This window comes from Theropithecus gelada, chromosome 11, assembly GCF_003255815.1.
Source record: "Theropithecus gelada isolate Dixy chromosome 11, Tgel_1.0, whole genome shotgun sequence".
Taxonomy (NCBI): Eukaryota; Metazoa; Chordata; class Mammalia; order Primates; family Cercopithecidae; genus Theropithecus; species Theropithecus gelada.
Window position 1 is genome coordinate 90,800,639 of NC_037679.1, and position 16,292 is coordinate 90,816,930.

General features: G+C 43.0%; 1 protein-coding gene across 3 annotated transcripts in view; it reads left to right on the forward strand.

The window, feature by feature from the left end:
- The first annotated feature begins 5,211 nt into the window (after window positions 1–5,211).
- Window positions 5,212–16,292, forward strand: part of SFSWAP (splicing factor SWAP) — a 90,817-nt gene continuing 79,736 nt past the window's right edge. For 2 of the 3 annotated variants that reach the window (XM_025402627.1, XM_025402629.1), the window contains exons 1-4: window positions 5,212–5,572; window positions 8,186–8,355; window positions 8,935–9,066; window positions 14,145–14,230. In XM_025402627.1, the coding sequence (XP_025258412.1) occupies window positions 5,355–5,572; window positions 8,186–8,355; window positions 8,935–9,066; window positions 14,145–14,230 (606 nt within the window). In that variant the 5' untranslated portion in view covers window positions 5,212–5,354. Of the gene's footprint in view, window positions 5,573–8,185; window positions 9,071–14,144; window positions 14,231–16,292 lie in introns of all 3 variants that reach the window. The other variant, XM_025402630.1, reaches the window with a different exon arrangement.

Sequence of the window (16,292 nt, forward strand, 5' to 3'; positions counted from 1 at the left end):
CAACACCCCACTCATAGCACTGGACAAGTCATTTAGACAGAAAATAACAAAGAAACATTAGATTTAAACTATGCTTTATGCCAAATGGACCTAACAGACATTTATAGAATCTTTCATCTAACAGCTGAAGATTACATTTTCTTTTCATCAGTACATGGAACATTCTCCAGGATAAAATTCTCCATCCACAAGTGAATGGATAAAGAACATGTGGTGTGTATATACACAATGGAATTCCATTTAGCCACAAAAAAGGAATAAAGTTCTGGGCTGGGTGTGGTGGCTCACACCTGTAATCCCAGCACTTTGGGAGGCCAAGGCAGGTGGATCACCTGAGGTCAGGAGTTCAAGACCAGCCTGACCAACCTGGAGAAACCCCGTCTCTACTAAAAATACAAAATTAGCCAGGCCTGATGGCTTATGCCTATAATCTCAGCTCCTCGGGAGGCTGAGGCAGGAGAATCACTTGAACTGGGGAAGCGGAGGTTGCTGGGAGGCAGAGGTTGCCGTGAGCCGATATTGCGTCACTGCACTCCAGCCTGGGCAACAAGAGTGAAACTCTATCTAAAAAAAAAAAAGAAGAAAGAAAGAAAGTTCTGTCATACCAGCAACATGGACGACCTTGGAGGTTCTTAAGAGAAATAAGTCAGGCACAGAAAGATAAATATTGTATGTTCTCACTCATATGTGGAGGCTAAAAAAGTTGAACTTATAAAAGTAGAGAGTAAAATAGTGGTTACTAGTGGCTGGGAAGTGTCAGGAGAAGGGGGCATAGCCAAAGGTTGATTAACAAATACAATAGTAGTCAGCCAGGCGCGGTGGCTCACACCTGTAATCCCACCACTTTGGGAGGCTGAGGCAGGCAGATCACAAGGTCAAGAGAACAAGACCATCCTGGCCAACATGGTGAAATCCCACCTCTACTAAAAATACAATAATTAGGCGGGCATGGTGGCGTGCGCCTGTAGCCCCAGCTACTCAGGAGGCTGAGGCGGGAGAATCGCTTGAAGCCGGGAGGCAGAGGTTGCAGTGAGCCAAGATGGAGCCACTGCACTCCAGCCTGGGCGACAGAGCGAGACTCTGTCTCAAATAAATAAATAAATAACAAATACAAAAGTACATCTAGTTAGGAGGGATGAGTCTAGTGTTCCATAGCATTGCAGGGTGACTATAATTAACAATTTATAGTATATTTCAAATAGCTAAACGAGCAGATTTTGAATGTTCTCAGCACAAAGAAATGATAAATGTTTGAGGCAATAGATAAGCTAATTATCCTGATTTGATCATTACACATTGTATACATGCAATGAAAATATCACACTGTACTCATAAATATGTACAATTATTATGTGGCAACTTAAAATAATTTTACAAAACACACATTTGCATGTTGATTCTTAGGTTTTTACAGTTCTTTAATCTTATTTACTTACCTGTTTTTTTTGAGACAAGGTCTTCACAGGGTCTTGCTTTGTGGCCCAGGCTAGAGTGCAGTGGCATAATCACAGCTCACTGCAGCCTCGACCTTCCAGGCTCAAACAATCCTAAATTTCACCTTTTGACATACACAGACTAATTTTATTAGATTTTAATGTAAATTCTCCACCCTGAAGTGAACGTGGAACCATGTAACATGTTTGCTTGCCACACATCCTCACAAGCCCCTTTCACGAATATTCATACCTCCTCCTATAACCTGTTAAATATGTATGTTTAGCCAACCTGTTTATCATAAACCTCCTGTCCCACCCTTCTTCCTTCAAAGTGCCTCCTTTCTGTCTCAGCCAGAGGGTCTGCTTCCCAGGCTGTGGGTTGCAACCCTTCTCAAAAATAAAGTTCTCCTTTGCAAATTTAAGATCTTGTGATCTCTTTACTTTGACATATGAGATTTCCCTAGCCGTTTTTTAGTCCATCCCTGAAAGACCAAACGGTTAGATCTTTGATATCTTTTTCAAGTACCTCCCATCTGGCCTCAGCCATCCATTTACAAGTATCACCAGTCCCAATATCATATGAATAAATTGGGAAAGATCAAGGAATCATGGATCATGTACTCCATGAGAATTTTTTACCTCTGAGAAAATTTCTGGGGGCTTTCCTTTGAAACCTTTCACTATTGCTCTGAACTCAAAAGATTTTTGAACAAGACATAACAGTAATTAAATAAGCAGACTTATTGATCTGAGGGCCTAACTATATAAGGCATTTGTTTAGCTTTCTTTTTGTCTTTGGGGTAGGAAGGTAACTGAGATAAGAAGTTAGGAGATTCTGAGTAGGCAGAGAAGGATAGAAAGACAGAATGCACAGTGAGTTCAATCCACCAAAATACAAGTTTTTTCTCATAAATTAGCTGCTTAAGTTTTTCATTTGCTTTTTGTAAGAAGTCATTTAGAAAGGCAATTTTTGGTTCATTTAACCTTCTAGAAGTCTCTGCATGTCAATCAAAATACATCCTGTTGTTTCTGAGTTGCTTTTTATCCTTTTTTTTCTGAATATTTTATTTTATTCCTTTCAGACCTAGTCCTACAAAGATCCTTTCTTTTCTAATGCCTTGCAAGTGAACAATTTTATCTAGGTTAAAACTTCCTCACTTTGACCACTGCTAACTCTTAGATAACCTTTGGTAGGTTCACCCACTTCTCTGCAAAAGTGCAGACTCTGGGTTGATAGTTTCTTACATAGGAAACTGGCTGGAGTTCCAGGTGGAGGAGTTTCAGACTCCTTGGATCCAAATGAAGGCATCATTCCGTGTATTCTCATACCCTTTCCAACCATAAGCCTCCTACTGGACTCAGTCCTGTTCCCATAGGCCTTGTACTGGATCCAGTCCCGGTTTCTGTCGTAACTTCTGGACCCAGCTCAGATAAAAAATGCTCAAATAAACTTTAAGAATTTGACACAAGTTGTAGAGTTTGTATCCAAGCAGGGCCTACAAGTGGCAGCCTCCAAATGTGCAGTGAGAAGCTGTGAGCACTAACAGCTCAGCGTGTGAAGCAGACCCACTGGGCACTGGTTACCAGCCTGTTCTGAATTATCATAATCAACAATTTACACGCAAAGCATTTCGTACCTATAGACAAGTGGTAGGGACGAAGGCTAGGACTCACTGTGAGTCAATCCCTCAAAGCTCAGAAAGTTACCCAGGTGGATGAAGTCTCCACTGCACATTCCTCACTCACACCACAGATAAGAGATCGTAAAGAGCGGCCCACCCAGATTACACACTGCGTGTTCACATGAATCACTGGGCTAAAGTGCTGAAGGACCTTCTATTTCCAGGGGAGAACTGGAACAGAGCCTGGGCTACTTCGGCCAGTCCCTCCCTATCTCAGGATGTTGCATCCCAGCATGTTATGCAGTTACTCTTGAAAACTACGAAGGAACAGGAGGGAGAACTGGGTAGGCCCAAGGCTATCCAGAAAACTGTCCTGCGCAATGAAGCACCTACATCCGTTTAGTCACTGTTCCCAGAGGTCATGATTGAGGGGATGCGGGGGCCTCCAGACCCCATTTCTGACACCAGAACTGTTAAAAGAAAAACTTTACAGAAAACCAATTCAAGTTTATTTGAGCAAAAAAACAATTCACGAACCAGGCAGCATGCAGAAACAGAAGAGGTTCAGAGTTCCACTCAGCAGCATGAGCAGCAAGCTTTTATAGACCCAACATGGAAGCACAGAAATTACTTGATTGGGTTTTGGTTTGCTTGCATAGGAGCTGGTGCTACAGAGTTGATCTCAAGCTAATGGCCTCCTTATTTGCTTTAGCACCCCACACCTAAATCCAAGGGAAAGCTTGAAGGGAGCCCAGCACCCCAACAAACTAGTATATGCCTGGGGGCAACCAACAGTGTTTTTACCAAGTAACCATGACACGTACATCTTCCTCAGCAGTGGCAGAGCAGTCTTGTAGAGTCAGATAGAAGACGATGGCCTGGCCATGCATGCTTAGCTGCTGGCAAAGCTCATTCTACAGGTATTAAATGGTATTTGGCTCACAGCGTGCCAAGCACCATTCTAGGCACTGAGGATGCTAAGGTGACCCCCAACAATGTCCCTGATCTCTTAAAGCTAATTCTAGTGGGATGCTGAACACAGGATGTAACCTAAGGTGATGATGAGTGGTACACAGACAAATCGGAAGGCACAAGTCAGCCACCAGGGAGGGGAAACTCCAGACAACGTAGACACATAAGCCCAGGTGGAGAGATGGATGACTGAGTTAAACTGGGGTGAGGAGCCTGACAAATGAAAACACAGAAGCATGACCCAGTCAGGGGAAACCACAACAAAAGACTTTTGGTGGGAACTGCCTGTTTCTTAATTTCCAAAAGTCAGTTAAGGTTCATACACATTATCTCATTTCAACATCACTAGTAGAAAGATGCCATTTTTATGGAAAGGGGATCTGAGGCCCAGAAAGGAGATTATCTGTCATCGTTTTCCAGTCAAGGGCAAACATGGGGATATCCCATCCTAAGATTTTGCACTCCAGCCCCTCTGACCTGAAATTACTGAGCTAAAAGGGACCGAAAGATCCTAACGGAACCACCGATGGAAAAACTGCGGCCCAGGAGGAAACACACCAAGCAAAATCGCACCGCATCCGGGTGGCCAGTCTCCAGACCCGCCAGACCACCTCCCCGTGACAAGGGTCTCAGGTCTCCGAAATCTCGCCACCTGCGTGTGATTTGCGGCGCAGGGGCCTCTGCTGCCTCGGAAACCTTCAAAGGTGGGCGGGTGGGGGGCCAAGCCCCCCTAGGGATGAAGAAGGGGGCCAAGGAAAAGGACATCGCCGCCCTGGGCAGAGCACGCATGGCCCCAGCGACCTGGACACGGTGAGGGGCGCGGCGGCCCGGGGTGGACCCGAGGCCTCCACACCCGCGGCAGGGCCACCCACAAGGACTCGCCCAAGGCCTAGAGCGCGCAAGGCCCCTCCCTCCGACTCCGTCGCCGCCAGACTGGCCGCAGCGGAAGCCGGCGCGCGATCCCACGCCGCGCTTTCGTCACTCTCCTGACGGCTGCCCGATAAAACGAACATTAAAATTGCACTTTGCACTGAATACAGCAGCACCTATTGTGGCGGCGCATCTGAATGCGAAAATTAACGCCAAAATATTTCCTAGCGGCTAAAAGAGCTTTGAGCCATGACGAATCTGCCTGTCCGCTCGCCGGAAATGCGGGCCCTCCTGCCGGAAGCTGCCCCTCCACCATTTTGTGGCCCGCTATGGCGGCGGTGTTGAGGTTGGGTCCGGGATGCGGGGCATTTGACTGAAGGGGTAGGCCAAGTGGAGGTATCAGGGACGTCGCGCGGCACAGAAGAGGACCAGCCTGGACGCCGGGGACGCTGTCATGTACGGCGCGGGCGGGGGCCGCGCCAAACCCGAGAGGAAAAGTGGCGCGAAGGAGGAGGCCGGGCCAGGCGGTGCCGGAGGTGGGGGCAGCCGAGTGGAGCTCTTGGTTTTCGGCTATGCCTGCAAGCTGTTCCGGGACGACGAGCGGGCCCTGGCTCAGGAACAGGGACAGCACCTCATCCCCTGGATGGGGGACCACAAGATCCTCATCGACAGGTCGGTTCCTCCCCCCACCCGTCGATCCTCCCCTTCCCTCACCCGCTTGATCTCGTCTGATGTTGACTTGACTGCAAGGACTGCAGAGGGTTTTCTGGAGCCAGCGGGGATCTGGGGGACACCCCCTCCCCTGTCCCCACCTCCTGCTGGTGTTCTGGTGGGGAGGGGGACGGTGAAACCTGCCCTAAGGCACTGGCTGGAATTGCGTGCCGCGTCCGTCTCCGGAGGGATCGTCTTTGGTCCCGCAGCCGCCTCGACCCCTCACCCTGTCGCTGGGCTGCAGTTGGCGATTCCGCGCGGTGAAAGCTGCCAGTGCCCAGCGTCTGCTTCTGAGCGCACCTGGGCCTGCCGCCCGGCGATGCCATGGGGTCGCGCGCTGCTTTTCTACTCGCCGCGCTCCCACTGCTCGGTGTACTGGGAGGGTAGCCTGGGAGGCGTGCCTTTATTCTTCCGAACCGCCGCTCACTGAGACCGTGGCTAGAAGTCTGTTTTGGACCCTGTGAGTTAGCCTTAACCTGTTACGACCCCAGCGCCCTCAGTGGAGCGCCGGTACTTTAACGGCATGACGTTTGACTTCCTGGTGAGAATCCGACGAGTTCGACAGATTGAGGTAGTGAGCGAAGTTGCCTGTCAGTTGGCGGCCAGTTGACTTCGTGCGGACCCTGGCCTTGCACTTGGAGGAGATAGTGTTCTTAGGGCTGGTTTCACTGTCTCTTAAAACCGAAGGGTGGAGCTGGGATATAGATGTGTTGTTTCTTTTCAAATCAAACCTGCTTTAGGTCGTCACTCGAGGGTGTCTAGCCATTATGGGCAGTGGGGGCCTGGGATTAGGGATTTCTAAAGGCGTTTGATTTGAAAAGGATAACGTTACATGATGTAGGTGGTTTGCTCCCCTCTTCCCATTTTTTCAATCCCCCTTCCCCTTGTCTCTGGGTTTTGGGGTTGTTGTGGGGTGGTTTTTTTTCTTTTTTGCCTGTTTGGCTACTTCTGGGGCCCGGACTGAAAAGCTAACCATGACCAACCATTAAACTGTTGAATAGTCTCTCCACGTGAAGAAAGCCCATCGTTTGAGACCATTAAAACTGGATTCTTCAAAGCCCTGGAACATGACCGTAGGGATGACTTCTGAGCTGGCCAGAATGGACACATTAATGACCAAATAGGCCTTTTTCCATCCCTGACGTTTCCACTTGGAATTAGAGCTAGAAAACAAGAACTGGTGAAGGCAGGGCCGCGGAATCAGATCATGCCTGGATCTGATGGCTCCGTGCTCCGCTCAAGCCTGCTGTGCCTTCACACCATGGTTTATATTGAATGTGTCACCTGAGTTATCAGGCTTGCTTTTCCAAAGTGTCACTTGTGATATTTATCATTAAAGTTTGGTAAGCAATGAAGTCTGAGCTCTTTGTACAGTTTTCCTATCATTCTGTACATGATTTGAGTTAGGTCTTCCAAAACTGGTGGGGAGCAAACGCCGCACATGTACATGTATAGTATTTTTAATAATAATCTACATTTGTAAGTTAAGGAGGTTTACATCAAAGTCCAATTAATTTTGAAATTTAATAAAATGCAGTAACTTGACTACCCTGGAATTTTGGGCCTTTTTCTTGTAAATGTCTTTTTTGGTCTACATTAATATTTTTGGTTCCCATTACAAAAGTCAGCATTTAAAAAATAAGCAGACTTTTGTTTGTTTCTCTACGTTTGTTTTTGAAACCCTAAATCTGAGTGTTTTAAGTAAAATTCACTAACTCACTCATTTATTATCTGACAGTTTTACACATTGACAGCATCCTCATTGGATCGTTTATGTTAAAAGCATAGCAGAAAGTGCTCCCATTGTTTGGCTAAATTACTGATTGGTCCATGCAAGAGAAACATGGAAGTGTCTTCATGTATGTTACTTCCTGCGGGTATAAAGTTCAGAAGGAAATATTGATACCGTATCTTCTAATAGTTTTGCTCTGTTGCCAGTGAACCTCCTTAAACTGCATGTATATGTCACTGTTCCGATGTATGTGTGTCTCTCTATCACATAACCCAGCACTTATTTCCTCAGCCAAGTGGCTAGGGGGCGAGCCTAGCCAAGATTTTACCTCCAATGGACGCAAGTTTCTTTGGTGAAGATCTCTCCTGAGAGTTCGGGACTAGCAGAAAGAAGCGAGGAAATTTCGACCGTTTGGTTCTTACGGATAGGTATTTATGTATTTGGTTTGTGTGAATGTAAGCTATGATATTTAACTTTTCAGAAAAAAATAATAATTTTTTGCAAGTGGCATTGAATGGTTGACCAAACCATAATGGTAAGAACTGCCAGTGAAGTGGATACCATTTTTCCTAATAATGGATTGTTTGCCTTTAGTTATAAATGTTATCTTACCGTGGAAAGGAATTTAGACTTTGTTAAGATAACTTGAGTTTAAAAGTAGGTGAGATATGACTATCCAAATTAAATGTAAACCTGGGAAGAGTTTTTATACTTGTTTTAATATTTTTATTTATTTTAATCGGTAAGTATGTGTGTATATATATATATATATAAAAAACACACACACACACGCCAGTCTAGACGTTAATTTCCTTTTATTGACCAGTTTGTTCACATTACAGATATGATGGACGTGGTCACCTGCATGACCTTTCTGAGTACGATGCTGAGTATTCCACGTGGAACAGAGATTATCAGCTGTCTGAAGAGGAGGCGCGAATAGAGGCCCTGTGTGATGAAGAGAGGTATTTAGCCTTGCATACGGACTTGCTTGAGGAGGAGGCAAGGCAAGGTACTGCTCAAGACAAACTTACTTCAGCAACAAACTTTTTAAAATTTTTAAGTATTTAAAAATTTACTCCCATTCATTTTTTTATACTCACTCTTTCTGATATTATCTTGACAGTACCCAGTGGATTGGAAAAACAGGAGTCTTTGCGTTCTGAGAGGACCTCAGGATAGTTTATAAATAGAGCCACAAAGAATTTTCCCAGCTTTTGAGGGCAGACTGGGATTTGAAAAAAACAAAAACCAAACTCTTTAACTGTTCTTCTTTAACAGTATCGTATAAATAAAATTGATGTTCTTGTCTTTGCCGTAACAATCTTTAATACAGTTCTTAATCCCAAGATTTTCTCAGCAGGAAGAAATTTTCCATAAAAGACGTGTATTCAGCTGTCTGTGGGTAAACATGTACTGACAAAAGTACATATTGATAGATATAAAGTGTGAATTTTAAAAAAATATTTTACCTCAAAAGGAGGTTGAAAAAAGTATGTTGTATGCTTTACTGATAGCTACAACTTTAGAAATAAAAGTTTTTCTCAGTAATTTTCTATTTTTGTTGATAAAATTCTCATTTTTATTCAAGAGGAAGAATACAAGCGATTGAGTGAAGCACTAGCAGAGGATGGGAGCTACAATGCCGTGGGGTTCACTTACGGTAGCGACTATTATGACCCGTCAGAGCCGACGGAGGAGGAGGAGCCTTCCAAACAGAGAGGTGAGCGGGAAACTGCCTGGACTGCTGGTGTGGGGCTACATGTGTACACACAGGCTGCATGCACCATGGTCAAGTCTGCAGAACACATCTCTGGCACTCATGATAACACCACTGTGACCACAGGAGAAAACGGGAGTAAGCGGTATTCCTTCTTTTGGTAAAACAAAGTTAAAAACTAGAACAGGAATGATTAGTGGAGGTGGAAAGTGAATGCATTGGATCATTTATTTCTCATTGATTCGGGTAACAGAATTACTCACTCCAGATTATTTGTTTCTAGATTGTTAACGTGTTCATTAATATCCTCAGGGATTCATTCTTGAGGCAGTGAAAGAATAGGTGTGAGCTGGGATACATTAACCTCACCGCCCTCTCACCAATCTGCTTCTCCATATCCCTGCACAACTGAGACAGTGACACATGCCCAGTGGAAGGACACAGTGAGTGAGTTACTACTCCCCAGAAAACAACACAGCTCTCCGGTAGCCTTGGTGCCACCTAGGGCATATGCTTATCACAGTACTTTAAATTAAAGATTTGGAATTTATGCTTTTCTGGATTGGATATAAAAAATAGTGCTGCTGAAAAACCTGGGCTCATGTGGTGTAGACACAAATATCCTTAATCACTTCAGTAAGCGTTGAGAGCTCCACTACCACAGCACTGCGTCATGGTCAGTCATTAGTTACCAATAATGGTAACATGAACCTGACACATTAAAGACGGATCACTATATTCAGGATGTTCTGTTTAAAAAGAAGGAGAACGTTAACTTAGAAACTGACTCAAACGTTTAGTAAAGTGGAATTACATCAAATGGAGATTCAGTTTTAGAGCTAATTTAATCTGTTATTCGGAACTTCATTGGTTTCTCCTTCAGTAACACTTTTTTGTTATCTTTTTAAATTTTTTTATTATAAAATACACAATAATTTTTAAAAAGAGATGGGATCTCACTGTGTTGCCCAAGCTAGTCTCAAACTCCTGAGCTCAAGTGATCCTACTGCCTTCGCCTCCAAAGCACTGGGATTACAGGCGTGAGCCACCACGTCCAGCGAAGTAACACATCTTTTAACAAGTGTGAAGCAATTACAGCATTTTAGTATTAAAGCAAAATGATGTCTGCCACTCCGTGCTGTGACTGCACCAGGGTTCTACCTGTCGGCACTCTCCAAGGGCTGCGGTCCTAATGGAATGATAGAATGTGGGGCAAACGCACACAGGCTTTCCTTTTGCCCTGCCTTTAGTCCTGCTCCTTACTTCGTGGGCACAAGAATTACTGTTGCACAGCTCTATTTTATGAGCTTTTAGAGAAACTTTCAAGTGTAATTGTAATTAGACCGAGTTAAAGGCTAGTTAAGGCACTTAAGACTTTTTGCATTAACTTTCAAAGCTACCCATCCCTCAGAAGTTACAGCGCACTGGAAATGTTGTATCAGGTCTAAGAAGTGAACACCCATTGATTTATCCAGCATGAGCTCTCCTTCCTAGGGTTCTGGATAGTTGTCATTTTGTTGTCTTATCTCTAAGCGACACATGAGTTCGACTCTATCTGTGGTGTTTTTATCAGAAGGAAAGAATAGATACTATAACCACTTCATAAATAAAGAGTTGAAATACAGTCAGCTTATCGGGTCCACATCTGTGGATTCAACCAACCACAGATCTAAAATATTGGAAAGAAAATAACAAAGTTTTATTGGAACACAGCAATGCTCATTTGTTTACATATTGTCTGTTGCCACTTTCGCACTTCAACAGCAGAGTTGAAGAAATGAAACAGACCATATGGCCCACAAAACCAAAAATATTTATTGATACTGTCTGGCATTTTATAGAGTTTGTCAGCCCCGGTTCTCGCTGGTGGACCGTTGTCTCAGTGTAATTATTGGGCTAAATGTTGCTCAGTTTGTTACAATTACTGAATTTTGAGAACTTCAGCATGACTTAGTTTATCTTCTGAGTATTAGTTTGCTTTCCCCTTAAGATAAAAGTCTCTTTAGTATTTTACAGTGTTACTTCTTTTCTTTCTGTAATCATGTTCTCAGAACATTACCTTATATGCTGATTAATTTCCTTAATGGAAATTGGGCCCACATAAAACTTAGAGCTTGACGTTTTATGTTTAACTTGCATTAATATAAGTGAAACACCTAACACACACACACACACACACACACGTGCATATTGTGATAGAATCCAATACCACTAACAGCCACATTGAGTGTCACATTCTGTTAAAATAATTTTTTTTTCCTGAGCCGTCAATATGTCTACATATGTCTTGATTTTCAAAATTACTCTATTGTATTGTTTGTTAGTATTTTAAAGCCTTGGGATACTAGCCAAAAGCAGTTGATGGTGCCTCCATCTCTGCCATCTTTACTATTTTCAGTCAAGTTTCTATCCTTTAGATGTTCATAATTTTTCATCATTATTCTATATCCATTTTTTTCCTCTTTTTTAGGGGAATAATGGGGCGGGGACAGGCCCTCACTGCTATATATCTATTTTTTAAACAAAAGATTATTTGAATTTATTTAAATCTGAGTTTTTATTGCAATGGTTGGTTTTTATTTTATGCTACTAAAGCTGTTTTTTTTTTGTAAATAAGGTATATATAAGAATAGAACAAATCTATTTAACCCATCCATCCCAAAAGGCTATTTCAATTAAAATGCCTTTATTTTTGTGAATAACTTAACATTAAGGAAAGGCTTTTTGCCTAGACAATGTTTTAATCGTTTTTTTCATTTTAGGAAAATATAATAAAAGTTGTATTTTTAAATTTATTTTATTTTATTTTTTTGAGTCAGAGTCTCGCTCTGTCACCCAGGCTGGAGTGCAGTGGTGCGATCTCAGCTCACTGCAACCTCTGCCTCCTGAGTTCAAGCAATTCTTATGCCTTAGCCTCCCGAATAGCTGGGATTGCTGGCGCCTGCCACCACACCTGGCTAAGTTTTCTATTTTTAGTAGAGACAGGGTTTCACCATGTTGGCCAGACTGGTCTCAAACTCCTGACCTCAAGTGATCCACCTGTCTCGGCCTCCCCAAGTTCTGGGATTACAGGCATGAGCCATCGTGCCCAGCCTTACTTATTTTTTTTAAGGCAGTCTACCTTGGAATATAAAAAGTTGCATTTTTAAACACACACTCCTGCCTCATTCCCAAAGAGATTTTGAGAAAGAGGAAACATCTGCTGCTTGGCATTTTACCAATAGAAAATCGCTGCAGACCAGTGTTTCTGGGATTTTCTAATCTTACTGTGTCGTTTGGTTACTGAAGCTGAATGACAGGATTACTAATTACAGGGAGCTTTTTAAAAAGCAGTAGTAAATCTCTGCCCTCTCATTCATCTCTGATTGATTGATTGATCGATTGATTGAATTTTGAGACAGAGTCTCACTCTGTGGCCCAGGCTGGAGTGCAGTGGTACAGTCTCAGCTCACTGCAACCTCTGCCTCCTGGGTTCAAGCAGTTCTTCTGCCTCAGCCTCCCAAGTAGCTGGGATTACAGGTGTGTGCCACCATGCCGGGCTAATTTTTTGTATTTTTAGTAGAGACAGGGTTTCACCATGTTGGCCAGCCTGGTTTTGAACTCCTGACCTCAGGTGATCTACCTGTCTCGGCCTCCCAGAGTGCTGGGATTACAGGTGTAAGCCACTGCACCCAGCTTTGTCTCTGATTTTTGAAAGAACAGGGGACTCAAACAGAAATGGATGGGACAGTGTTAAATAACTGTAACTTAATAGGGATTGTAATCAACTTGTATCTGATCAGACTAGAATACCCAAGTTTTTATATACCAGGAAACCTGCTTAAAATTCCTCCTTGGTTTCACAGAATGAGGCTTGACAGGAGATCTTTGCAAATTATTGATCGCTTCAAGAGCCTTTACTGTGTATGATAGAAACATTTATTTTCATGAAGATTTAAGGTTTGCTTCTTTAATGTCATCTGTTTTTAAATAAGAACCTCAATAGATCATTGAAATCCTTAAAAAAGTTAGCTTTTTAAAGTTTGCTGTGGTATTTTTGTACATTTCAGTGTGTCTTTTTAAACTGGTAATCATCTGAGTTATTGAGATGTACTTAGGTACCTTAGAATACAAAAAGATAATGTGTAGTACCTTGTCTACCACATAGTAGGCAAATACTTGTTAAGTGAATGGTTAATGAATAAACAGAAATGGAAAAATAATTGATTATTTGTGAAAGAGGTAATTTGCTTGGGTGGAGTAATCTTGACAGTTATACCCAGGTAGTTTACAATTCAAAGATGAAAATCATTTATCTAGGAATTGATTACCTTGTGTTGTGTCATGCTGTCAGGAATCCACAGAAATAGTTGGAGAAAAATCTTAGCGATACCAATGAAATACTTACCTACATACCTGAAAGAGATGCGGAGGGGAAAAGGAACATGGACTGAGCATCTGCTAAGTGCGGAAGATTATGGTAGAGATGTTCAGGTGGGCTATCTCACCTGAGCCCCACTTGGCCCTGGGAGTAGATGCGATGACTTCACAGCCTGTGACAAAACAGAGAACAGCAGAATCCTGGGGCTAACAAGTGGCAGGGCAGGAGTTTAACTACAGTCACCCTTGAACAACACAAGTTTGAACTGCATAGGTCCGCTTATATGAGGATTTTTTTCAGCCATACAGGGATCAGATTGAGGGATGTGAGACCCGCATATATGGAGGGTCAGCTTCTTTGTATATGTGGGTTCAAATGGACCAAAAGCGGAATTCAAGCACATGTGGATTTTGGTGTCCGCAGGGGTCCTAGAACCCTGTGTATACCAAGGGAATGCCGTGCAGTCTGACCCTAGACACACTCCTTCTGCTGCACCACACCTCCCTGCCGCAACCGCCCCTGCCACCCCCCGCCCCGCCTCATTGGGAATTTTGTAAAGTGAGTTTCACTTGCGTTGTAGGTAGAAGAGAAAGCTGAAACTGGCTTCTAGAAGTAAAACAGAAGGTAAAGAAGCAGGAACAGCCAGTCACATGCTTCCATCTTGCTGCAGGTCCCTTCCTCCCTGCATTGTTCTGAATTTTTAAATTTTCTTTTTATGCAGAAAAAAATGAGGCTGAAAATTTAGAGGAAAATGAAGAGCCCTTCGTTGCCCCCTTAGGATTGAGCGTCCCATCTGACGTGGAGCTGGTATGTGTCCTTCATGAGCACTAGTTGTCGTCATTATGATTTATCATGATTCAGTCCTGCTTGTGGGAAAGCTCGATGATTACAGCTGCTTTTTAGGCATGTAATGCTTTAAAATGGTTTGTGAGTTAATGGGTAAAAAGATCACACCCTACTTATTTTCCTCAAAGAAAAAGGGAAGACTTATAGCAAAATTTGAACTAGACTGGAGCATTAGGGACTTGAGGACTTGGGTGTGTTTCAGCGGCCATATAGTTGAATCCCCAAGTCAGAATCAGTGGTGAGTGGGCTGTTAACCACACATAGATGCAAAAGCACTCTTGCTCAGGACAGCGTTGATTTCAGTAATGTTGCTTTGTTCTGGCTTTTTAAAGTGTGATTTTTGGGGGCACTTCACGTTACATTTTCTTGGCAGTTTTCTGTGTTGTGATGAGGTCCCTGTGGCATCTCCAGGCCCAGGCCGCCCTTCCACTGATGAAGGGGAATTCTACCCTGGTTTTCCTCATCTGAGGGCTTTGCAGCTGGTTACTGTCTGTTCAGCATTGACCTTTCCTGCTATTTCAGTTATGTCACATTAAATTAAGCTATAACAGGTGTTAAAGCCCAAACCAGGATTTTTCCTTTTTTTCTGAATGTTCATTGAGGGAATTCCACATTCTAGTCACGTGCTAAGCTGCTTTTTGCATATTAATCTTATTTAATGCTAACAGTCCTATAAGTGAGCTGCTGTTTACTCTCCCTCTTGTGCCGATGAAGAAACTGAGACTTAGGAACGTCAAGAATTTGGCTAATAAATGGCAACTGGGAACCGTGGTCTTAACTACGATGCCATCTTCAGTCACCGTGCTTTATGGGATTTTTATATGTTTACTAGGGAAGTTGAAAATCTTTCTGCTGCGTGTGTATACTTGGGAAGGAATCTTAAGTGTTTGTGCCTAGCAGGAAGTTTTTTCTTGGACATTTTTGTAACTGGACTGCAAGTGGCACAGACGCAGGCATTCTCGATTCTTTTTGTGTCCCACATCCTGAATCACCTGCACAGTAGATGCCGGGAAAGCTCAGCACAGAAAGAGCATCTCTCACCTCCCACTGCGATCACTTGCTGCCAGTCTCATTGAGTTCAGCGTGAATTTGATGGTTCTTACCCTTCATTATGTGATGAAGGGCAATATAAAAATAGCCCTTTTAATTCCTGCCTCCAACACTTTCCTTCTCTTCCCTTATTCATTTACATATCCTCTCTCTCTCTTTTATTCTTGCAAATATGGGTAAAATAACTCTTTGGATTTTGCCTAGTGTAATTACTACTTGTATTGGTAGTAATTTCTCGCATGGCTATAAAAAATACCTGAGACTGGGTAATTTATAAAGAAGAGGGTTAATTGGCTCACGGTTCTGCAGACCGTACAGGAAGCCGGGCAGCATCTGCTTCTGGGGAGGCCTCAGGAAGCTTTAACTCATGGCGGAAGGTGAGGAGGGAGTAGGCATGTCTTAGCATGTCCAGAGCAGGAGGGAGACAGGGAGGTGCTACATGCTTTCAAATGACCAGATCTCACAACAGCTCATTCACCGTCTATCACGGGAGCAGCACTGAGGAGATGGTGCGAAACTACTCATGAAGGATCCACCCCATGATCCGTTCATCTCCCGCCAGGCCCCACCTCCAACACTGGGGATGACAATTCAACAGGAGATTTGGGTGGGGACACAGATCCAAACTATATTACTACATCTGTTTATTTCTCCATTTCTAGTATTGATGATTTTGCTATAGTTAAAGCTAAAATTACCCAAAGATTTGATATCCTGAGACTTGTATTAATATATTTTCCATGTATTAGTATATGTCGTATTCCTGTTTGTTCTGAAATATGTGTATTATGCATGACACATTAACATGAAGCTTTAAAAATCAGTTACTCCATTTTTATTAAATGCTAAGTGCTGCATCTAATATTTAATGCTAAAAAGTTTATGTGAAGTTGACTATATGGAATTTTGTTTTTAGTGTTAAAGATTTTTTAAATTTTATTCAAATTTAAATATAGAGGTACAATAGAATTTT